The 24,959-nt window shown below is 42.3% G+C and overlaps 1 protein-coding gene across 2 annotated transcripts in view; it reads right to left on the bottom strand.

Moving 5' to 3' along the window:
• Nucleotides 1-9,655, bottom strand: part of ARPC2 (actin related protein 2/3 complex subunit 2) — a 29,348-nt gene extending 19,693 nt beyond the window's left edge. The window contains exons 1-3 of one of the 2 annotated variants that reach the window (XM_021702759.1): nucleotides 9,537-9,655; nucleotides 9,238-9,319; nucleotides 1,406-1,440 (exon numbers count right to left, since the gene is read on the bottom strand). In XM_021702759.1, the coding sequence (XP_021558434.1) occupies nucleotides 1,406-1,440; nucleotides 9,238-9,311 (109 nt within the window). In that variant the 5' untranslated portion in view covers nucleotides 9,312-9,319; nucleotides 9,537-9,655. The remainder of the gene's footprint in view (nucleotides 1-1,405; nucleotides 1,441-9,237; nucleotides 9,320-9,536) is intronic. The other variant, XM_021702760.1, reaches the window with a different exon arrangement.
• Nucleotides 9,656-24,959: the final 15,304 nt, after the last annotated feature.

The raw sequence follows: 24,959 nt of genomic DNA, 5'->3' as shown, positions 1-24,959 counted from the left end.
GGGGGGAGGGTCAGAGGGAGAAGCAGACTCCCTGCTGAGCAGGGAGCCTGATGAGGGACTCCAAGAGTCCCGGGACTCCAGGATCATGACCTGAGCCGAAGGCAGTCGCTTAACCAACTGAGCCACCCAGGCACCCTGCTGTGATGTATTTTAAACAAAGCTACAATATAACGTATAACGGACCCCTAGTTTCCTCCATGTGACCTCAACAATTATCAACACATGGCCAACCTTCTTTCATTTAGACGTCCCCTCCCAATGATTTATTCTAAAGCAAATCTGAGACATCACATCATTTCATCCATAAGTATTTCAGAATGTATCTCCAATGATAAAGAAGGATTTTTTAAAAAACACAGCTACAATACCATTGCTATGCCTAAATTTTTAAAAACAACCTCTTACTATCAAATATCCAGTCAAGTGTTCAAATATTCTACCCCCCCCCCAAAAAAAGGTTTTAAAATACTGTTGTCTTATTTGAATTAAGATCCAAATAAGGCCCCACACTGCATTTGGTTGTTTCTTAAATTTCTTCTAATCTATATCCAGGCCTCCCCTCTCTTTGGCTTCTATTTTTCTACAGTACAGAGAGGATTTACCCTGTGTAGTCCCTGAAGCCAGGTGCTGAATGCCATCACTTTAGGGAGACCTGGCATTGCTAGTTAGTGGGAGGGGACAGGGATGGTGCCTGGCCTCCAGTCACAGCACTTCAGAGCTGCAAAAAGTCTTCCAAGATCTAGTCAAGTATCCTCACCTTATAGAGGGTGATTGTTTAACTCCTCAAAGTCCACACAGCAAGTGAGTAGTATCAATATCTTTTTTTTTTTTTTAAGATTTTATTTATTTATTTGACAGAGAGAGACACAGCGAGAGAGGGAACACAAGCAGAGGGGGTGGGAGAGGGAGAAGCAGGCTTCCCGTGGAGCAAGGAGCCCGATGTGGGGCTTGATCCCAGGATCCTGGGACCATGACCTGAGCCAAAGGCAGACGCTTAACGAATGAGCCACCCAGGCGCCCCTCGATATCTAATTCTTAACAGGGAATAGAAAGCAGTAACCTCTCTCTGCCTTGTTGAACAGGTCTCTAGTATTTTCCATGTTTTCCCGCTACTCTAGTGCTAGGCAAACTGAGATGAAGACTGCCTGAAGACAGTAATTTAGCATTTCCAAATTAAATAAACTTGAGTTTATACCACAACAGTAAGCCCAAACTTCTAAAATATCAGCAGGTAACTTTACACAGTTCAATAAATCCATGAAATAACTATCTAAAACAAAGACCTTGAAAAGACTTGACAATCAAGGGATAGCACCCCAAATCTCAAAACTTATTTTAGGAATGATTTTGTTTTCTATTTTTATATTGTGCTTTCTCTTAACAGGGCTGAAGGAAGGACACTTACCCGCAAATGTTACTTCTACTGCTTCTGGTTTGTTACTGCAAAACAAAAAGAAAAGTCCCTTAGTTAAGATTAGTTGTATTGCTGCTTGGCTTCAAGGGGACTTGCAAAGACTTCTGAGCTTTATTTCAGATAGGAACATTCTGGACCAATCTTATGCTTACTGCTGACCTGAGAACACAACTCATTTTCTCATGTACCTGAACCTTTGGGCTCACTTAAGGTGGAGGATACTTTTTTGTAGCAGGACAGATAGTTTTTGTTTTCCAGCTGCTGTCGAATCTTTGTCATGGTTGGTGCTTAGCTTCAGTTCAGAATTCCTTAAGACTATGATATGCACATTTGCATACGTGAACTACAAAATGCTATCTTCTGATCAATGTCTCCCCCACAGGACAGTAGTGATGGATGTGGAGGTAGTACATGCAGCAGGAAAGCTGCTAAACAGAACGTAGAATTTTTTTTTTTTTAAGATTTTATTTATTTATTTGACAGAGACATAGCAAGAGCAGGAACACAAGCAGGGGGGGTGGGAGAGGGAGAAGCAGGCTTCCCGCAGAGCAGGGAGCCCGATGTGGGACTTGATCCCAGGACCCTGGGATCATGACCTGAGCTGAAGGCAGACGCTTAACGACTGAGCCACCCAGGCACCCCAGAACGTAGAATGGTTTTAACTCACTAAAGATGAAAGGATAATTCCAGGCCATAAAACAAAACAGGAAGTTCTATACCATTTCAAAGACAATCTCTAAGTCTTCCTACACGTCTTTCCCTCTCCCTTAATGTCACCCAAGTATTCAACACTCTACTTCACGAAGCCCTCTGCCTGGTTCTACCCTAGTTTTGTTTTGAAATTCCTGTGCTGCACCTGCATAGAAAGCATAGCACAAAGTAACACTGTGAAATCACTGGCAACAGTCAAGACACCAATTTTCCAGCTTTAGCTTTTCATCAGGACCATGTTTTCAGACAAATTAACACCTGCACACCTTTATTTTCTCTTACTCATCTATAAAATGGGAGAATACAAGTGATCCTACCGACCTCATAGAACTGCTAAAGATAAAGCAAGAGAACAGATATGAAACTTATCCTGGAAGGCAATGACAACAGCCTGATACTTTCTGTGCAGCTCCCTGCTCAGCCTCGTACAGAAACTTCTACTTGATAAATGCTGCGGAGTTATTACCTAGAAGGCATGACATACATCCTAGCTATAAACAATCATGGTCAATTAACCTCCCATGAAAAGCAACCTTACGTGATTTCCCCACTTCTCAAAGCCCAATGGTAGGAAACAAAGGAAGACTCCACGTTTTTTGTTTTAAAGATTTTTTATTTATTTGACAGAGAGAGACAGTGAGAGAGGGAACACAAGCAGGGGGAGTGGGAGAGGGAGAAGCAGGCTTCCTGCTGAGCAGGGAGCCCTATGTGGGACTCGATCCCAGGACCCTGGGATCATGACCTGAGCCAAGGCAGATGCTTAATGACTGAGCCACCCAGGCGCCCCAAGGCTCCACGGTTTTATCTCTAACGACCTAGGACTCTAATGATTCCACTTTGTTTTATGGACCAGCAGACAAGACACACACATTTCCACATTTATCCTTGCCTAATTTGCTCAAGACCTCACCATGAAGTACATCTTTTTTACTTCTTTTTACATCAAGTACATCTTTTTACTACTTCCGCTCCCCTACCTGTAAAGGGCACCACGACTGAGCTGCCCTCTAGGTTGCTGGGAAATAATGGAATACACAGGGGAGTTTATGAGTGTTAAAAAGCTGCTGCAGATGTTATACAATACCGTTCCAGGAAACTGGCTTCTATGAAGTGTACGTTAGCCCTGTTGAAAAATCAACCGATATAAGTCACATACAGAGTTCTACTCTACTCTTTCATCATAGCCATCCATGTGTGGTTTAGGAGAATCACTCTGGGAGACTCTAAGAATGAAAGCACCGAGTGGGTTTACAGAGAAGCAGTGAGTTCAGAATATGATGAAAAGAGCGTGATGAAAACTTAAATTGCTTCTGATCTTTCATTTGAAACTACAGCCAGGAGACAAAGACAATGAATGGCCAACCACCATTCTTCACCTCTAAAAAGCCAAGAGCAAAGGAAGAAGCAGCACAAACATTAATCTAGGGCTCACCTGAATGAATTATGAAGAGGCTGCACAATGGGAGGGAGCACCAAAGTATATTTTCCTGGGGAAGGGTGGCTATGCCAAAAAGTCAGGGTGGAGGCTTGTAAAAGTCCATATTGCATCACTTAGCAGGTGGCTGGGTTTTTCTTTTTTGTTTTTTTTTTTTAATCCTTAGGTTTTAACTCAGCCAATGAAGGACTGAGTTCCTCACTCTCCTACTTCAACAGATGGAGAAAAATTAGGTATAAATAAAAAACCTTAGGGTTCCAAGCTATAAACATTAAAAATTTTTGGAGTCCAATGCAGGGCTTGAACTCATGACCCTGAGATCACGACTGAGCCGAGATCAGGGTTGGAAGCTTAACCGACTGAGCCACTCAGGCGCCCCCCCCCCAACCTATAAACATTTTAACTGAAATTCTGAATTTCTCTAGGCTGTAAAGTTCCCTAAGCACATATCCCCACTGGGAGAAGCTGCTTAGGAAGAGCTATACCAAGTGGTTTGCTGCCTGACTCGGGAATATTTGTCAACTCACCGCCAGTAATATTTTAGTTTACTATTTGTGGCTGCACAATAGGTTATAGAGAAGACAGGCTGTAAAGGAGAGCATTTGTCCAAAGGAGTCTTCCTGAGAGGTCATGTGGGTCATGTGCCCCAACAAACAGACCATAGCAAGAGTGAAATATACCAAACAGGATGGTGTGTCAATTCCAAGACCAGGTGTTTGTTATTTACTTCTGTGGTTTAAAACCATGGAGCTAGAGGGGAATAAGACTGGTCTGGGGGAAAGGGCACCACTTTAACAGGCCCAAAAGATAAATGGATTAAGTTATTTTTTTGTTTTACCATCTGCTAAAGTTTCAGATGCTGGGAATGAGTTTAATCACAATAAAAGCAAGTCCTTAAGAGCTGACAGTTCAATTCAAGTCCTGTCACTTACTGGCTATAAACCACACTCAATGTTGTTCAGATATTGCTGAGCCTCAGGTTCCTTTTCTAGAAAATGAAAATTAAAAGGTTGTTGTGAAGACTAATTGAGATGACATGCGTACAGGAAAGTTTCCCAACCAGTGTCTTGTGACCAAGTTACAGACATGCTGAGATAATGATCCTCACAGCCCTCAGAGCCACCCAGTAGCAGGAGCTCTAGGCTAGACCATTTACTCAAATGTGCCATACAAATATGTTGTGTGTGTGACAGATCATAAATAAGGTTAGAAGTCACCAGTGAAGGGTATCTGCACAGTGCTTAATGAATTAGTCTACTCCTTCCACAACTCCCAAGAGGCCCAGTTTTCTCAGCTGTAAATGGGAACTGCTGTCACACAGGCACATTTTGAAATCAAATGAAGTTACAATTTCAAAGCTTAGAGCAAAGTGTCTAATTCATAGACGGTGATCGATGAAATTCAGAATTTCAGTTAAAATGTTTATAGGTTGGGGGGGCGCCTGAGTGGCTCAGTCGGTTAAGCTTCCAACCCTGATCTCGGCTCAGTCGTGATCTCAGGGTCATGAGTTCAAGCCCTGCATTGGACTCCAAAAATTTTTAATGTTTATAGCTTGGAACCCTAAGGTTTTTTATTTATACCTAAAACTAATTCAAAACCTGAATTAGTTTTTCTTCTACGTGAAGTCAGAAGAGACCAGACTTTGAAGCCATCCATGGTTGGGAGAAGTTGTGGGATTGTGCTAACTCCCAGAATCAGGAATTGGTCAGCACTGTAAGGAGAAACAGAACAGTGTTGTGATATCCAGAATCCTAGAACAAACCAGCTAGATAAGTCCTCAGGGTTACTGACTGGATAGCACAAGACACTAAAATACATTCAATTCATTCAGACGGGTTTCAAAAGCTATTCTTAAAATCCTTAAAGAACTCCTGACAACTGTATTTTCCAATCCTCTTTTCTCATTAAGGATTTTGGAGTTTTTACTCCTGAATGCATCCAATTCCCCATCCGGGCACTTATGTGCCTCTTCTACTTACCCCTTCTATGAGCCGAATGAGAGAAATTATTGAATTCGGCTATCTCACCGTAAAGTTTTCGATCACTCTCCAGTTAATTCCCCTATAAGGCTCCCATCAACCTATTTGAGCCAAGACTAAAAAATGTGGTCCCTACTCTCTGCTAAGCCAGATCTCAAAATATGCAGAACAAAGATGATCTAAAAGCTGATTCACACAGTATCAGAATAGTGATAAATTAAGCACCTAAAGAAATTAAGATCCATTCCACCTGGCCTCATCCATTCCTTCAAGAGAATAGTTACTGAGCTAACTATACATACAGTGAGGATGCTGGGAAAGAAAGATGACCAAAGTGATAGGCCCTGCCCTTAAGGAGTCATCAGTTTCTTGGAGTATAGCTCTGGAGCTTCATGCACAAAGCGGTGCCGAGGAGGTCAGAAGCCAGGCAGCAATGTGCAACTATAATGACCTGTAAAAAGACCAACCAGACCGGGCACCTGGGTGGCTCAGTTGGTTAAGTGACTGCCTTCGGCTCAGGTCATGATCCTGGAGTCCCAGGATCGAGTCCCGCATCGGGCTACCTGCTCAGCAGGCTTCTCCCTCTCCCGCTCCCCCCTCTTGTGCTCTTTGTCTCTCTCAAATAAATAAATAAAATCTTAAAAAAAAAAAAAAAAAGACCAACCAGACCATTCCATTTCTTCTAGATGTTTAAGCAATGTCCCAATTCCAAATCACTTCAAATCAGTCTGTCTCTCTGAGGACACATGCAGCATATTTAGGAATCAGAATAAGGTATCAGCAAGATTTAATTTATTCCTTTCTCAAATTTCTCCTCCCACAGTCCTTGCCCACCCCAACTGGCATGGCTTGCTTCACTCCCCCTCACACAACCACAGAGCCTCACAATATGCACAGCTGTGGCAAGGAGCCAGCATGCACTTAAAATCAACAGCAATTCGCATCTGACAGCATTTCCTCAATTCTGGACTCCAGACTTGAAGTTGACAGGCCTAGCTTCTGAGGCTGAAAGGTTCTTGTATGTATACAGTAACAAAAAATTAAATTAATTTGCCAGATTATTTCTGTTTTAACTGGGCATCTGGATAAGAATTCCTAAATGAAAAGGCAATGCTGTTGACAAGACCTGCACAAGCTTATTTGCAGTGTTGAGCATGGCTTCTTAATCAGCATATTCTCATAGTGTGTAGGATGTCGAGTAGACAATTTACCAATAATTACCATTTTGTGACGATATATGAACCATTCCAATAAGCCATTTTCCCCAGGAGTGTGGTAGGAAAAAATAAAAAGCAATTTGTTAGGAATGAATCTTAGGCTTTTTTGGAACTGCCTCCAAATTAAAAGGTGATCATGCCTAAATGTTCAACAGTTTAGATTAACAATTGCTTTACCCAAAGTTAGTTTAGACTCTTAGTAGGATGTTATAGGCAACATTCAGCAGGATGGTCTGAGGCATCATTTAAAAAAAAAAAAAAAATCAACCTCAGGAGGAAAATTACTGCAACTGTATTTTGAAGCATATATCACAGACTATCTCATGCTCGCATGTTCAGTAGCTTCAACAGTGCTACTGCTATTCAATAGAACTTTCTGCAAATAGTGGAAATGTTCTACATGTGTTCTGTCCAAATATGGCCGCTACTAGCCACATGTGGGGGCAACTGAGCACTAGAACCCTGGCTGGTGTGAGGAAGCCACGGTTACATCTGCAATCCCACCTACCTCCTACCTCCTAGGCCTGCTATCAGGGTCTCTTCAAAGATCTTCAGAGCGCTTTTCTGCAGAGTATGTTTTGAGCCCACTTAAAGTCACATCTCAAAGGGAAGACAGGCCACAATAGAAGCCAAAATTTGCTGCCCTGCCCCAATATCCAACATTGCTATAACATATACCTCGTTAAGAAATGTCTTAGAAGTTCTAACTTATGCTTCCAGACTTGAGTGCCTATTTTAATTCCTCTGAAACGGTACTTTGTTAAGAGTTAATTTTTTAAAAGGAAAAGAGCTGATGTTCTGGATAATGGGCTTCATTTTGGAATCACAAATACACAAATAGATGTAAATGTACTTCTACACTACAAGGCATGCTTCTACTTGAAAATGAACAGACATTTATCTTGTAGATCAGCTTATAACCACCCAGGTCTCATTCTTTGCTAGTCTGAACTCGAGAATGCACTTAACAGATTCAGCTGTGAAAATGCAGAAGTTAATTTAACTTCCTCCGATGTGCTACACTGCTCAAAAGAAGTACCCAGCCATCACCCAAAATAAGACTCTGAGCTGATTCACTCAAACATTTAAAATGCAGAGGAACTGGTGAGACTGAAGACAAGAAGCAAGTTAGCTTCAAATATAAGTAACTGCAGCCCCTGGCAGGAAACAGCAGCTACTGCTTACTGTAAGCCTTACTTCAACTAAAGCCATGCTTTACTTTACAGATAAAATCTGTGACCTTATAAAAGAGACAAGAGACACAGTCTGTTCAATTTAAGCAGTGGGTTAGAAGTATTTTTTTTTAATGCCTCCAAGCCCCAAGTTCATTATGAGCACTTTAGAATTTCCCCTGCACCAACCCTTTCCCATCTGCAGATCTCCAAGTACTTCTTTCTTATGACTAGTTCCCAGTTCACCAGAAGGTTTGCACTTATTTCCTCAACTGTGCAACCAAGAAGCGAAGCCCGGGGAAACGAGGCAAAGGGGCTGGCTACAGGCCACCGAAAATTAGAAGCTAAAACCAGATCCTTGGCTCACGTTTTAAATATTAGAAAAGCAAAGCAGCTTCGGGGAAGGAGGCTGTTTTCTACTGATTCTTGTGTTTCACAGAGAAGGCTGCCTTAGAAATATGTACTAACCTACCTTTAAAAAGGCCAATGATAAATAAAGGTTATCTGAGAACTTTACAGACTTTGGATGCTTCTAAGTGTGTACCTGGGCCAGGATTACCACACTAAAAATCACAGACCAGGGGTTTTATATTAAGAGTTTAAAAGATAAATGGGCGGAGAGAGGAGAATTAGAACCTCATTAGAGAGATAAGGGAGGGGTGTGAATGGGGAGACTATCAGCTCTGCTTGAGAAATATGTAACAAAATGGCCAGTGTGTCTTAACAGTAGGGTTCGGGAAGGGAAACTACACAAGTCGCGTTTTTCCGGCTGCACGACTGGGTCTTTCAGTCTTGCCTCCAGCTCCTTTAGACGCTGAGGTGGGGCTGGGGAGCGAGAAGGCCGGTGGGGACGTGGGCCTGCATCTTCTTCCCTCCTCCAGTCCTGGGAATTCCTGGAAACTCCTTCCAACCCAATCTCAAACGGGCTTTCTTGGGGTTCAGAACAATGACGGGGAATACAGAGATAAGGGGTCCCCTGCTCGCTCCAGAAGGCAATGGGACCCTCCGGCCAGAGTTCCGGCCCCAGCTGCCCTCATGTTCCACAGGTCTCCTGCCCTTTGGCACGAGCGCTCCGGTCCACTCGCCGCTTCCGCATCCTTCCTCCAAGCCTCTCCCCACGCATCTCTGCCCCTCACCCCACCGCCCAGTGGGCGGTCGCCTCCCACGTTTACCCCGCCAGGGCCGTCCCCACACCCGGCCAGGTCTCCCACCTCGTCCCTCCAAGTCTGGGGGAACTGAACGACACTGCGGACTAGCAGGGGTCAACTCTGCCTCCCCCGCCACCCACCGGCCCCGGGCGCGCGCTCACCCGGCGGCCGCGTTCTCGAACTTGAGCGCGAGCGTCTCCTCGATGATGCGGTTGTTCACCTCCAGCAGGATCATGGCGGCGGCTGCCCCGGGTAGGGGAAGGAGAAACAAGGGAAGGTGAGGGTGGGTAAGGGAGGAAAGGACGGAGGGAGCGGCCCTGCTGCCCCCTGAGGAGGGGGGTTGGGTGGGGTAGGAGGTCAGGGGAAAGGAGAAGAGGGACCGGGGTGGGAGAGAAGGGGAAGACGCGCGCGCTCGCCCTCGCACGCACTGACTGTGGAGACGCCCACCCACCCGACCGACCTGGCCCCCGAAGCCTGAACCCGCCTGCCGAGCCGCCGCCGCCACCGCTGCCGCCTCACCGACAAGCCCGGTCCCCGCCCAGCCCCCGGCTCCAGCCGGCCACTTCCGCTCTCACACCCACTTCCGCTCGCTGCCCGGACGCGCGGCCCCGCGGCCCCGCGGCGCCATTTCCGCTTTGACCCCTCGTGCACGCGCACGCAGGGGCGCCGCGGAGGCTGGGCTGGCGCATGCGCGACCCTCACCCCATCCCCCGGTTCCTTCCGCTTTCCCACAGCCTCCCCTTCACTTCCAGCTCCTGCAAGTTTGTCTCCTCGTCAGGTGTCATTCTCCAATGCCTGCCTCACTGTCCAGCCCCTCCCTCCCGCTCGTCCCAGAGGTCCAGCTCTACCCTTCCGGTCGTGTCATTTCAGAGACGCCGCGAGGAGCTCGCCCTTGTCCTCTCCTAGCCGGCTCCTTTGCTCTCAGCTTGTCGGCGTGCCCCTTACTTAGGCCACACTGATGGCTTCTAGCAGCACCATCACGAATTCATTTCTCCAACCAATATTTAGCAGGCTCCTGGCTCTGTGCTGGGGGTACAGTGGTGAATGATACTGACGACATCTTGCCCTCATGGAGCTTACAGTCTGGTAAAGGAAACCAAGTCTCAATTATATAACTACAAATAATTAAACGAGCAATGAAGGAAAGCAATGAGAAGTCACCTAGGTGAATAGGCCTCCCTGGGTTTGTCATGCCTCCGTTTTTGTGCCTGGGAGCTGCCTCTGGGTGCCACGAACATGATTTGATTTCTGTCTGACACCCTTACGTTTCAGTGCCTCTGCCAGAGACATACCTTCATACTTATCTGAAGGTGTGTGCCTTGTTCTGCATTTTCCCTCCTCCAGGGAGAATCTAACAAACTTAGTTGAGTCTCTTCTACATGCATTGATTTATTTTCTGCTATGTACTCTTGGGGTGGGAGTGGGAGAATCCAAAAAATGAACAAAAACTAGTGCCTGTCATCGAGGCCCAGACAGCACTTTAAAACAGATTCTTATCTGCTAATATTTTAGCATTAATGTTTATTGAACTAAAATAATGCACATACATGATGTAAAAAAATATATATGTATATATATATGTAAAAATATATACATAAGCTAAAAGTCTTGTAATGGTCTACTTTGTAAAGGCAGTATCTTCAACTCTTATGTATGCATCCTGATTTGAACCATGTATCGAAACAAATGCTTGTAATATTCTTGATTTGTTAATTTTCAGCATTATCTGTTGACTTCCTGCCGTAATAAGAACATGATATTTCACTTCTGCCCCCTGCTCCCTGCAGTTATGTAACAATTTTTGGTGAAACAGATAATCATTTAAATTATTATGTATGCACATACTGCTTACCAGTGAGCCCCAGAGTACGCTACAACCATGCCTTCTAACTTATACAACCTTTCATTTTTTTAGACTTAATTATTGCCTTTTTTCTCTCTTGTAAATTTTCTGTATTATCTACAGTTGACTGCCCATCCCCTCTCCCAAGTGCTCTAAGACTCTGTCAAAGTCTAGCAATATTTTCCATATACTCAAATACATAAGTTCCACTTTTTCTATAGAGTCTTTGTCCCAGAGCTCTCCTTTCTCTTGTTTTAATCTGGATTGACTGCTCTCTAGACTTGCTGTACAGTTGTCATTCTGGGATTTTCCTTACTGCTGTTTTGGGCCGTTTTGCCCACTTCCTGGATCCAGTGGCTTCCTTTTCTTGCTTTACATCCTTGTTTTGCTAAAGCATCTTCTCTAGTAACTTCCTAAGGAAGAGACTTAAGGGATATGTTGTTGGAATCTGCATTTTTTTTTTTTAAAGATTTTATTTATTTGACAGAGACACAGCGAGAGAAGGAACACAAGCAGGGGGAGCGGCAGGCAGAGGAGAAGCAGACTCCCTGTGGAGCAGGGAGCCCGATGCGGGCCTTGATCCCAGGACCCTGGGATCATGACCTGAGCCGAAGGCAGACGCTTAACAACTGAGCCACCCAGGTGCCCTGGAATCTGCATATTTGAAAATACCTTTTTTTTTTTTTAAGTAATCTCTAGACCCAAAGTGTGGCTCTAACTCAGGACCCTGAGATCAAGAGTCCCATGCTCTACTGACTGAGCCAGCCAGGTGCCCCCATATTTGAAAATATCTTTATTCTAACACTTGGATTGTAGTTGGGCTGTGTTAAAAAGAAAAAATGGTGTTACTTAGGCCAACTCACCAACCTGGGGCTTAATACTTAACCAAATTATGCTTTCAACCTCCCCCAGAAATATAGTCTTAACCATTATTCAGAAATTTTCTGATCAGCACCAGTAAGGTTATCAGTCTCATGGGCCCTCTCCATCCCCAAAGGAAGATGAAGTAATCCACCTACTAAGACCCCTCTGTCCCCAAGTGAAGGTGACTTCACCTGAAATAATCATTTTTTCTGTTTGACTTCCTTGTCCTGCCTTTATAATAAGCCTTTCCTGGGGTGCCTGGCTGGCTCAGTCTGTAGAGCGTGTGACTCTTGATCTCAAGGTCATGAGTTCAAGTCCCACGTTGGGCGTGGAGTGTACTTAAAAAAGCAAACAAAAAACTTTTCCTTTTCGGTAACCCCTGAGAGCTACCCTCTACGGATGGGATGTTGCCTGATTCATGAATCATTTAACAAAGCCAATTAGATCTTCAAATTAACATGGTTAAATTAAAAAAAAATTCATTTATTTATTAGAGAGAGAGGGTGCGTGCACAAGCTGGAGGGAGGGGCAGAGGGAGAAGGAGAAGCAGACTCCCTGCTGAGCAGGGAGCAGGATGCAGCACTTGATCCCAGGACCCTGAGATCATGACCTGAGCTGAAGGCAGACACTCAACTGACTGAGCCACCCAGGCACCCCTAAATTTTGTTTTTTTAACAGCTGGGTATTGATTTCAAATTTGAAAATAATTTTTTCCTCATAATTTTGAAAATATTACTCCATTATCTTCAACCATCCAGGGGTGCTATTTAAAAAGTCTGATTCCTATTCCTATTCCTGATCCTTTGTGTATCTTCTCCATCTCTGGAAGCATTAGAATTTTCTCTTTAGGCTATTGGTTGGAAATTTTAGAAGTCCAATGCGCTATCCATTGCGCAACAGAGCCACCCTGTTTGGAAATTTTATAATGATATATTTTGCTGTGACTCTTAATGTTTTTGTGCTGAGCACTCATTCAAACTGGAAACTCATGTACTTCAGTTTGGGAGGGAATTTTCTTTTATTATTTCCTTGATCATTTCTTCTCTATTTTCTTTGTTCTTTTTCTGGAATGCCTGTTATTTAGAAGTTTCATTTCTGGATTGATTCTTTAATTTTCTATTTCCTATTTCTTTGTGGTTTTTTTGTTTGATTTATTTATTAAGTTTTATTCATTTAAATAATCTCTACACCCCATGTGGGGCTTGAACTCACGACCCCAAGATTAAGAATTGCATGCTCTTCCGACTGAGCCAGCCGGGTGCCCCTGGTTTTTATTTTTAGTTGTGGTTAAAATACACATAATATAAAATTTGTTGTCTTAGCCATTTTTAAGTGTACTATTCAGTAGTGTTAAGAATATTCACATTGTTGTATAACCACTTGTTTTCATCTTGCAAAACAGAAACTCTCTTCCCATTGTTTGTTGGTTTTTGTTGTCCTGTTTTTCTGGGATATGTCCTTGTCATTATCTTTAACCATGTTAAGTTTCGGTTTTTCTATCTTTAGTTCCCAAGACCTTTTTAATGACTGACCCCACCCCATATTATTCTATCTTTGTTTTATGGACAAGAATATCTTCTATCTCTCTGAGACGTTATAGTGTGTTTTAGTTTTTCTTCTGCTCTCTGCTTTGATCTGTTTCTTTGGGTCCTTTTTATGCTCATTTATTTAGGTCTCTTTCTTTTATGTTAATGGCTATCCTCTAAAGTCTGGCTACTCTAGCAGTCTGTTTATATTGAAGAATGAGACTCTAGGAAGCAGAAGGGAGACTCAATGTGTGGGCAAGATGAGTTCACTAACACCTTGCTATTCAGAAGGGACCACCAGCATTGGCTTCATCTGGGAACTTTTTGGACATGCAGAATTTCAGTCCCCATTAGAAACTACAGATTTAGAATCTGCATTTTTTTTTAAGATTTTATTTATTTATTTGACAGAGAGGAGAGAGTGAGAGCACAAGCAGAGGGAGTGCGAGAGGGAGAAGCAGGCTCCCCACTGAGCAGGGAGCCCAATGTGGGACTCAATCCCAGGACCCTGGGATCATGACCTGAGCCTAAGGCAGACGCTTAACCAACTGAGCCACCCAGGCGCCCCTAGAATCTGCATTTTAACAAGATCACCAGGTAATTTAAATGCATGTAATATTGTGAGAAGCCCTGGATTAATGGGCTTCACTATAAGGTGCACCAATGGTGTGCCAGATTTCACTGGGGGCCCACAAAGTCAATACTGGGAGGTCTTTCTCCAGAAAAGAATCCTCTAGTTGTGTTGGGGGCTTTTAAATTTGGCAGTGAGCATTCCCAGAGTGTGTGGGAGTGGGGAAGAATGCTTTGACTCCCAGCTGACTTCTGTTTAATCCCATTATTAGCCCTGCACCTCCCTGTTGCCTTCCACTGGGTTAGAGTCTATAGGAAATGAATCTTTGGTGGTAGTAATGGAGGAAGGGGTGGAAGTGGGGCAGGTGGGGTGGGAAAGGGGTAATCCCTTGACTGCTGGTGGACTTGGAATGCCAAAGACTTTTGATATGGATTTTCTTTATCTCGGTTTTGGTTTATTTAAATTTATAACTAATAGGAGATATATCTTTGTACTACCACCCACTTTTCTTGAATCTTAACATTTTATAAATAAACCTTCTTCAGAGCTTTTTAAAAAAGAATTATAGTTGAAACTTCCTGTGAATCCCGCCAGATTCCATTCCTTTCTCTCCTTCCTTCCCCACTCCATAAAGGTAACCATCACCCTGCATTTGGTGTTTATTCTTCTCATGCATGTTTTTACACTTTCATTGCATTTGTATGTATCCATAAACAATGTATAGCACATTTGGCTGATTTTAAGCTTTTGTTAATAGTTTTATACTGTATATCTCCTTTGAAACTTGTTTCTTTTAGTCAACAATGTATTTTTGAGATTTACCTATGTTGTTATGTGTAGGTATTTTAACTGTGATATAGCATTACAATGTACCATTATACATTATGATTTTAAAGGTATTCATCCATTCTCCTACTGAAAACACCACAGTTTTTTTTTTTTCCAGTATTTCTGCTATTATAAGCAATGCTACTTTGACCATTCTTGTACCTATTTCCTATATATAGATGTGAAGATTTCTTTAGGGTATGTTCCTCGGAATGTAACTGCTATTATGTGGGCTACAGACATCTTCAACTTTGCTGGATGTTGTCAGATTGCTTTCCAAAGTAGTTGTACTGATTTATACTTCTACTGGCAATGTATGAAGGTTCTCATTGCTCCCTGTCCTTGGTTGCACTTGGTATTGTCAGCCTTTGAAATGGATGGATATGAACAAGCATCTTATTGTTTTAAAAATAAGAATTAGCTAGGTGAAAAAGAGGGATGTATGAAGGCCTAGAGGTGAGAGAACACGATATCTTGCAGAAAGTGAAAGACCAGTAATTGTGGGGTAGAGCTGGAGGGGGGATGTGCCAAGAAATTGACAGCTGGAGGCACAATAAGAACTAAGATTTATTGCAGTTGAAGATTTATTCTGTGCTATGTACTGTTTGAAGAGCTTTACGTGTATTATCTCATTAAAACCCTGGGACAACTCTGAGAAGTAGGTACTCCTATTTGTTCACTTTGTAGGTGATGAAACAGATGCTGAGAGGCCGAAGAATGTATCCAAAGTCATATATGTGGCTGGTCACTGAGCTGAGATTTAGGCTTCAACTGTCATGCTTTTGATCACTCTGCAATATTGGTATCTGGTGCTGAACTGGATAGTTCTGTATCTTAGTTTCAAGGGTGATCAAATCAATGTATAAAAAAACTGGACCTGGGCGCCTGGGTGGCTCAGTTGGTTAGGTGACTGCCTTCGGCTCAGGTGATGATCCTGGAGTCCCGGGATCGAGTCCCACATCGGGCTCCCTGCTCAGCAGGGAGTCTGCTTCTCCCTCTGACCCTCCCCCCTCTCATGCTCTCTTTCTCTATCTCATTCTCTCTCTCAAATAAATAAATAAAAAATCTTAAAAACAAACAAACAGAAAAACTGGACCTAACACTCCATTAAAAATGATGGCAACAGCTTCTAGATTGAACCTTCATCCTGCTGAACCCTGATGTCCAAAGTAGGGAAATTGTTCTAAAACAGTCAGAAATTTGTTGCTTTTGGGCTTGAAGATAAAGGTGGGAGCTCATCCTGGGGCTGGGAGGCTGTCTGGCTGTCCTATTTAGTCCTCTGGATCTACTCTTCAACCTCCACTCTCACATAATCAGGGCCCTCTTGCACTTGGGCTTTGTGGGCTAGTAGGGAGGCCCAGCAGGAGGAGGAAGGAGAGAGAGAGAGATATCAAGGTATTTAATCTCCTGCTTCCTCCTCCTCGGGAGGTTGCCTCAGGCTGGCTGTGTCCCTTCAGTACCTGGTAACCACCTCTATTCCGCAACGCTGAGGGCCTGGAGGTGGTATCAACTTGACTGCTGTTAGTCCTAGCTTACTGCACTCTCTCTTGTGGTTCCTGTACAACCAATCCAAAAAAAAATTTTTTTTAAAGATTTTATTTATTTGAGAGAGAGAGAATGAGCGGGGTGAGGAGGAGCAGTGGGAGAGTGAGAAGCAGGCTCCCCACTGAGCAGGGAGCCCAATGTGGGGCTTAATTCCAAGACCCCAGGATCATGACTTGAGCTGAAGGCAGCCACTTAACTGACTGAGTCACCCAGGTGTCCCACATCCATCGAAACAATTACTGAGCTGGCAAGAGCTGTCAGAGACTTTTGGTGAGTCTCAGTGTTTTACGTAGCAGCTACCATCCCTCATCCCTATAGGAAGTAGTCATGTGGATGGCATTCCACATCTCTGGTGTGCCTTGCTGATTCAAGTGTGGGCAATAGGGACCAGATAGTTCTGTATTTTAGTTTCAAGGGTGAAACTTTTCTTTCTTTTCTTTTCCTTTCCATTCTTTTTGTTTCTGGATCCAGAAATCTCTGTCAGGTCACTGACTGACTACAGAGATAATAAAATGAGAGTTCAGTGACTACACATAATAAAGAATATAGTCTTTGCAAAAACGGTTTGGGAAAGGTACTAAATAAACAGATGACTGCAAACTTCATCAAGCAATAACAACAGTCCTTATATGTGGGAGAATCTGATTTCCATAGTTACCACTTTAACATTCAAAATGCCTAATTCTGGGGCGCTGGGTGGCTCAGGCATTAAGTGTCTGCCTTCGGCTCAGGTCATGATCCCAGGGTCCTGGGATTGAGCCCTGCATCGGGCTCCCTGCTCGGCGGGAAGCCTGCTTCTCCCTCTCCCACTCCCCCTGCTTGTGTTCCCTCTCTTGCTGTGTCTCTCTCTGTCAAATAAATAAATAAAATCTTTAAAAAATGCCCAATTCTTATGTAAAATTGGAAAGTATACAAAGAAACACGAAACTATGGCCTATTCACAGTAAAGAAGAAGAAGAAGAGGAAATTGATAGAAACATCCCTGAGGAAACCCAGACATTAGACTTACTAGAAAAATACTTAAATAAACTGTCTTAAATACACTCAAAAAGTGGAAGGAAACCACGGACAAAAAACTAAAGAAAATCAGGAGAATGATGTATGAATACACATACAATATCTTTAAATAAAGAGATAAAAATTATAAATAGGAACCAAGTAGAAATTCTGGACCTGAAAAGCACAAGAGTAGTTTATCAAAAGGTTTGAGTAGGCAGAAGGAAGACTCAGCAAACCTGAAGATAGGGCACATTAAAATTACCTAGTTTGAGGAACAGAAAGCAAAGAGAATGAAGAATAATGAACAGAACCTAAGGGGCATATGGGACACCATCAACAATATCAGCATACACATTATGGAAATCCCAGAAGGAAAAGAGAGAAAGGGGGAAAATATCTGAAGAAGTGATGGTGACAAGCTTTATAAATTTGTTGAATGTCATGAATATACACCAGCCAGTAAGCTCCAAGAACTCAAAAGTAGGATAAACACAGAGATCCACACTATAATACATTATAACCAAACTGTTGGAAGCTAAAAACAGAGAAAATCTTGAAAGTAGCAAGAGAGAAGTGGCTCATCATTTACAAGGATCCTCAATTAGATTTAATGCTGATTTCTCATCTGAAAATACAGAAGTCAGAAGGTAGTGGAATGAAATCTTTAAAGTGCTGAAAGAAAAAAAACTATCAATCAAGAATTCCATATCCAGCAAAACTATCCTTAAAAAAAATGAAGGCGAAATTAAGACATTCCCAGATAAACAAAAATTAATGGAATTCATTGCTAGTAGACCTTCCATGAAGAAATGCTAACAAGAGCCCTTCAGGCTGAAACAAAAGGACCCTAGATGGTAACTTGAAGTATTATGAAGAAATAAAGTTTATTGGTAAAGGTAACCACATAGATAAACATAAAAGCTAGTATTACTGTATTTTGAATGTAACTCTTCTTTTTATTTGCTATATGATTTAAAAGCCAAATGCAGAAAATAATAATTTTTAATATATGTTAACAGGCACACAATGTATAAAGATGTCACTTGTGACGATGACAAAATAAAGAGGAGATGGAGCTGGATAGAAGCGGAGTAAATGTATGCTATTGAAGTAAGTCTATATCAATTCAAACTAGATTTTTATTAATTTTTTTTAAGAAAGACAGAGGGAGAGAGAGGTGGGGAGGGGCAGACGGAGAGAGAGAGAGAGAATCTTAAGCAGAATCCAAGCCCAGCATGGAGCCCGCCATGGGACTTGATCTCCAGACCCTGATATCATGACCTGAGCTGAAATCAAGAGTTGGATGCCTAACTGACTGAGCCAGCCAGGGGTCCCTCAAACTAGATTTTCAAAATAAATTTAGGGGGCGCCTGGGCGGTGCAGTGGGGTAAGTGGCCAACTCTTGGTTTTGGCTCAGGTCGTGATCTCATGGTAGTGGGATTGAGCCCCATGTCGGGCTCTGCACTCAGTGCAGAGTGGGCTCGGGATTCTCTCTCCCTCTTCCTCTGCCCCTCCCCCTCATACTCATGGTCTCTCAGATAAGTAAATAAATATTTAAAAAAAATAAAAATAAATTTAGGATGTCAATTGTAATCTCCATGGTAATCACAAGATAATAACTGAACAAATGTATGGAAAAGGAAATGAAGAAGAAATCAAAACTCTACACTAGAAAAATCAATCAAACAAAAGTAGGCAGTGTTGGAGGAAATAAAGAGCAAAAAAGATATAAGATGCAGAGGAAACAAATAGCACATAGAAGTAAGTCCTTCATTATCAGTAATCATTTAAAATGTAGATAGACTAGGGGGAGGAGCAAGATGGCGGAGGAGTAGGAGACCTAAATTTCGTCTGGTCCCAGGAATTCAGCTGGATAGGGATCAAACCATTCTGAACACCTACGAACTCAACAGGAGATCGAAGAAAAGAATAGCAGCAACTCTCTGAACAGAAAAGCGACCACTTTCTGTAAGGTAGGACATGCAGAGAAGTGAATCCGAGGGGATATTCGGGAGGATAGACAGTGGGGGAGGGGGCCTCCATTGGCCGCTTCTGGCAAGTGATAGAGCTGTGGAGCACAAAATTGGAACTTTTAGAAGTCGGCTCCTCTGAGGGACGTCGCTCCAGTGGCTAAGCCGGGGGTGGAACCCTTGTGGGACAGTGTGGTCTCAGGACCCTCGGGGTCACAGAAAGACCAGGGGTGCCTTAGTGCGGCAGAGCTCCCAGGTATCGGAGCGGGGAAGCCGGCTGCAGAGACGGAGCCCAGGCGCAGGCTCTCAGCTCGGGGTTGCCATAAACTGTGATCCGCAGCACAGTCAGGCCACTGCTCCTCCAGCAGGGACCCAACAAGCGGCAGATCCGGGGAGACTCACCTTCCTCCCCCGGGAGGAGAGGCGCAGGAGTGCACTGCAGGGATCTGCTGGGTTTGGAGACTCCACACGGGGTCGTGTGCCAGAGATAGAAATGCTCGGTCACAGGCTGGGTGAGCACAGAGTGCAGCCGGAGACTGGGGAGACCGGAGTGACTGACTGCTTTTCTCTGGGGGCGCACTGAGGAGTGGGGGCCCGAGTTCTCGGCTCCTCTGGGATGGAGATTGGGAGGCCGCCATTTTCACTCTCCGCCTCCAAAGCTGTACAGAAAGCTGGCGGGGAACAAAAGCTCCCGAGAGCAAACCTGAGCAGATTACTCAGCCCGGACTGGGCAAGGGTGGGGTAATTCCGCCTCCGGCAAAGACTTTTGGAAACCACGGCAACAGGCCCCTCCCCCAGAAGATCAGCAAGAACAGCCGGCCAAGACCAAGTTTACCGATCAATGAGAATGGCAGAACTCCAGCGCTAGGGGAATACTGCACATAGAATCCATGGCTTTTTTACCATGATTCTTTAGTCTTTCCAAGTTAATGTTTTTAAAATATTTTTTCTGAATTTTTCTTTTTCCCTTTTCAACCAACATCTTATCAATCCCTTTTTTAAAAATCTTTTTTATTTTTCATTTTTAGAGTCATATTCTATCCCTTCATAGTAGTTAACCTTATTTTTGGTATATATATAAGTTGTTCTCTCTTTAAAATTTTGGAATACAGTTTCTTCTAACAGACCAAAATATACCCTAAATCTCTAGTGTATGGCTTTGTTCTAGTCTCCTGCCTGATCACATTCTCTACCTTTTTTTTTTTTAATTCCTCTTCTTTCTTTTTTCAACCAACTTCTTATTAATTCCTTTTATAAAATCTTTTATAATTTTCATCTTTACAGTCATATTCCATCCCTTCATCATAGCTACCCTTATTTTTATACATATATAAGTTTTTCTTTCTTTAAAATTTTGGGAGGCACTTTCTTCTAACAGACCAAAATACCCCCAAAATCTAGTGTGTGGCACTGATCTATTCACCAGCCTGATCATATTTGATCATATTCTTTTTTTTATCTTTATCTTTTTCTTTTTCTTTTTTTTCTTTTTTCTTTCTTTCCCTTTCTTTTCCCCTGGTTTCAGGTCTCTTCTGATTTGTTTAGTGTGTATTTTTCTGGGGTTGTTGTTACCCTGTTAGCATTTTGTTCTCTCATTCATCCATCGTCCTCTAGACAAAATGACAACACGGAAAAAAATCACCTCAAAAAAAGAAAAAGAGGCAGTACCGACTGCCAGGGACCTAATCAATATGGACATTAGTAAGATGTCGGAACTAGAGTTCAGAATGACGATTTTTTTTTTAAGATTTTATTTATTTATTCATAAGAGAAGGAGACAGAGAGAGAGGCAGAGGGAGAAGCAGGCTTCCTGCTGAGCAGGGAGCCCGATGCGGGACTCGATCCCAGGACCCTGGGATCATGACCTGAGCCGAAGGCAGACACTGAACCATCTGAGCCACCCAGGCGCCCCAGAATGACGATTTTAAATATACTAGCTGGTCTTGAAAAAAGCATGGACGATATTAGAGAAACCCTTTCTGGAGAAATAAAAGAACTAAAATCTAACCAAGTCAAAATCAAAAAGGCTATTAATGAGGTGCAATAAAAAATGGAGGCTCTAACTGCTAGGATAAATGAGGCAGAAGAGAGAATTAGTGATATAGAAGACCAAATGATGGAAAATAAAGAAGCTGAGAAAAAGAGAGATAAACTACTACTGGATCATGAGGGCAGAATTTGAGAGATAAGTGATACCATAAGATGAAACAACATTAAAATAATTGGGATCCCAGAAGAAGAAGAAAGAGAGAGAGGGGCAGAAGGTATATTGGAGCAAATTATAGCAGAGAACTTCCCTAATTTGGGGAAGGAAACAGGCATCAGAAGAAAAAGATAAAGAAAAAGAAAAAGATAAAGATAAAAAAAAGAATATGATCAAATATGATCAGGCTGGTGAATAGATCAGTGCCACACACTAGATTTTGGGGGTATTTTGGTCTGTTAGAAGAAAGTGCCTCCCAAAATTTTAAAGAAAGAAAAACTTATATATGTATAAAAATAAGGGTAGCTATGATGAAGGGATGGAATATGACTGTAAAGATGAAAATTATAAAAGATTTTATAAAATCCAGGAGGCCCAGAGAACCCCCCTCAAAATCAGTAAAAATAAGTCAACACCCCGACATCTAATAGTAAAACTTACAAGTCTCAGAGACAAAGAGAAAATCCTGAAAGCAGCTCGGGACAAGAGATCTGTAACCTACAATGGTAGAAACATTAGACTGGCAACAGACCTATCCACAGAGACCTGGCAGTCCAGAAAGGACAGGCATGATATATTCAGAGCACTAAATGAGAAAAATATGCAGCCAAGAATACTATATCCAGCTAGGCTGTCATTGAAAATAGAAGGAGAGATAAAAAGCTTCCAGGACAAACAAACACTAAAGGAATTTGCAAACACAAAACCAGCCCTACAAGAAATATTGAAAGGGGTCCTCTAAGCAAAGAGAGAGCCTAAAAGTAACATAGACCAGAAAGGAACACAGACAATATACAGTAACAGTCACCTTACAGGCAATACAGTGACACTAAATCCATATCTTTCAATAGTTACCCTGAATGTAAATGGGCTAAATGCCCCAATCAAAAGACACAGGCTATCCGATTGGAGAAAAAAAAAACAAGACCCATCGATATGCTGTCTGCAAGAGACTCATTTTAGACCCAAAGACACCCCCAGATTGAAAGTGAGGGGGTGGAAAACCATTTACCATGCTAATGGACACCAAAAGAAAGCTGGGGTGGCAATCCTTATATCAGACAAATTAGATTTTAAACCAAAGACTGTAATAAGAGATGAGGAAGGACACTATATCCTACTTAAAGGGTCTATCCCATGAGAAGATCTAACAATTGTAAATATCTATGCTCCTAACATGGGAGCAGCCAATTATACAAACCAGTTAATAACAAAAGCAAAGAAACACATCAACAACAATACAATAATAGTAGGGGACTTTAACAACCCCCTCACTGAAATGGATAGATCATCTAAGCAAAAGATCAACAAGGAAATAGAGACTTTAAATGACACACTGGACCAGAGGGACTTCACAGATGTATTCAGAACATTCCATCCCAAAGCAACAGAATACACATTCTTCTCTAGTGCCCATGGAACATTCTCCAGAATAGGTAACATCCTAGGTCACAAATCAGGTCTCAACCTGTACCAAAAGATTGGGATCATTCCCTGCATATTTTCAGACCACAGTGCTTTGAAACTAGACCTCAATCACAAGAGGAAAGTTGGAAAGAACTCAAATACATGGAGGCTAAAGAGCATCCTACTAAAGAATGACTGGGTCAACCAGGAAATTAAAGAAGAATTAAAAAAATTCATGGAAATGAAATGAAATGAAAATGAAAATGAAAATGAAAACTGTTTAAAATCTTTGGGTTGCAGCAAAGGGGGTCGTAAGAGGAAAGTATATAGCAATACAAGCCTTTCTCAAGAAACAAGAAAGGTCTCAAATACACAACCTAACCCTACACCTAAAGGAGCTGGAGAAAGAAGAACAAATAAAGCCTAAACCCAGCAGGAGAAGAGAAATAATAAAGATCAGAGCAGAAATCAATGAAATAGAAACCAAAAGAACAGTAGAACAGATCAATAAGACTAGGAGCTGGTTCTTTGAAAGAATTAACAAGATTGATAAACCCATGGCGAGACTTATCAAAAAGAAAAGAGAAATGACCCAAATAAATAAAATCATGAAATGAAAGAGGAGAGATCACAATCAACACCAAAGAAATACAAACAATTATAAGAACATATTAAGAGCAACTCTATGGCAGCAAATTAGACAACCTGGAAGAAATGGATGCATTCCTAGAGATGTATCAACTACCAAGACTGAACCAGGAAGAAATAGAAAACCTGAACAGACCTATAACCACTAAGGAAATTGAAGCAGTCATCAAAAATCTCCCAAAAAACAAAAGCCCAGGGCCAGATGGCTTCCCAGGGGAATTCTACCAAACATTTAAAGAAGAATTAATACCTTTTCTTCTGAAACTGTTCCAAAAAAATAGAAACGGAAGGAAAACTTCCAAACTCGTTTTATGAGGCCGGCATTACCTTGATCCCCAAACCAGACAAAGACCCCATCAAAAAGGAGAAATTACAGACCAATATCCTTGATGAACATGGATGCAAAAATTCTTTTTTTTTTTTTTTAGATTTTATTTATTTATTTGAGACAGAGAGAATGAGAGACAGAGAGCATGAGAGGGAGGAGGGTCAGAGGGAGAAGCAGACTCCCTGCCAAGCAGGGAGCCTGATGCGGGACTCGATCCTGGGACTCCAGGATCATGACCTGAGCCGAAGGCAGTCACTTAACCAACTGAGCCACCCAGGCGCCCGGATGCAAAAATTCTTACCAAAATACTAGCCAACAGGATCCAACAGTACATTAAAAGGATTATTCACCACGACCAAGTGGGACTTATTCCTGGGCTGCAAGGTTGGTTCAACATCAGCAAATCAATCAATGTGATACAATACATTAATAAAAGAAAGAGCAAGAACCATATGACCCTTTCAATAGATGCAGCAAAAGCATTTGACAAAGTACAGCATCCTTTCTTGATGAAAACTCTTCAGAGTATAGGGATAGAGAGTACATATGTCAATATCATAAAAGCCATCTATGAAAAACCCACAGCAAATATCATTCTCAATGGGGAAAAACTGAGAGCTTTCCCCCTAAGGTCAGCAACACAGCAGGGATGTCCACTATCACCACTGCTATTCAACACAGTAGTAGAAGTCCTAGCCACAGCAATCAGACAACAAAAAGAAATAAAAGGCATCCAAATCGGCAAAGAAGTCAAATTCTCACTCTTTGCAGATGATATGATACTTTATGTGGAAAACCCAAAAGACTCCACCCCAAAACTGCTAGAACTCATACAGGAATTCAGTAAAGTGGCAGGATATAAAATCAATGCACAGAAATCAGTGGCATTCCTATACACCAACAACAAGACAGAAGAAAGAGAAATTAAGGAGTTGATCCCATTTATAATTGCACCCAAAACTATAAGATACCTAGGAACAAATCTAACCAAAGAGGCAAAGAATCTGTACTCAGAAAACTATAAAATACTCATGAAAGAAATTGAGGAAGACACAAAGAAATGGAGAAACATTCCATGCTCATGGATTGGAAGAACAAATATTGTGAAGATGTCAATGCTGCCTAGAGCAATCTACACATTTAATGCAATC

This window comes from Neomonachus schauinslandi, chromosome 3 (assembly GCF_002201575.2).
Source record: "Neomonachus schauinslandi chromosome 3, ASM220157v2, whole genome shotgun sequence".
In the NCBI taxonomy this organism is placed as follows: Eukaryota; Metazoa; Chordata; class Mammalia; order Carnivora; family Phocidae; genus Neomonachus; species Neomonachus schauinslandi.
The sequence above is the reverse complement of the archived record's forward strand: the minus strand, read 5'-3'. Positions and strand labels throughout refer to the sequence as shown.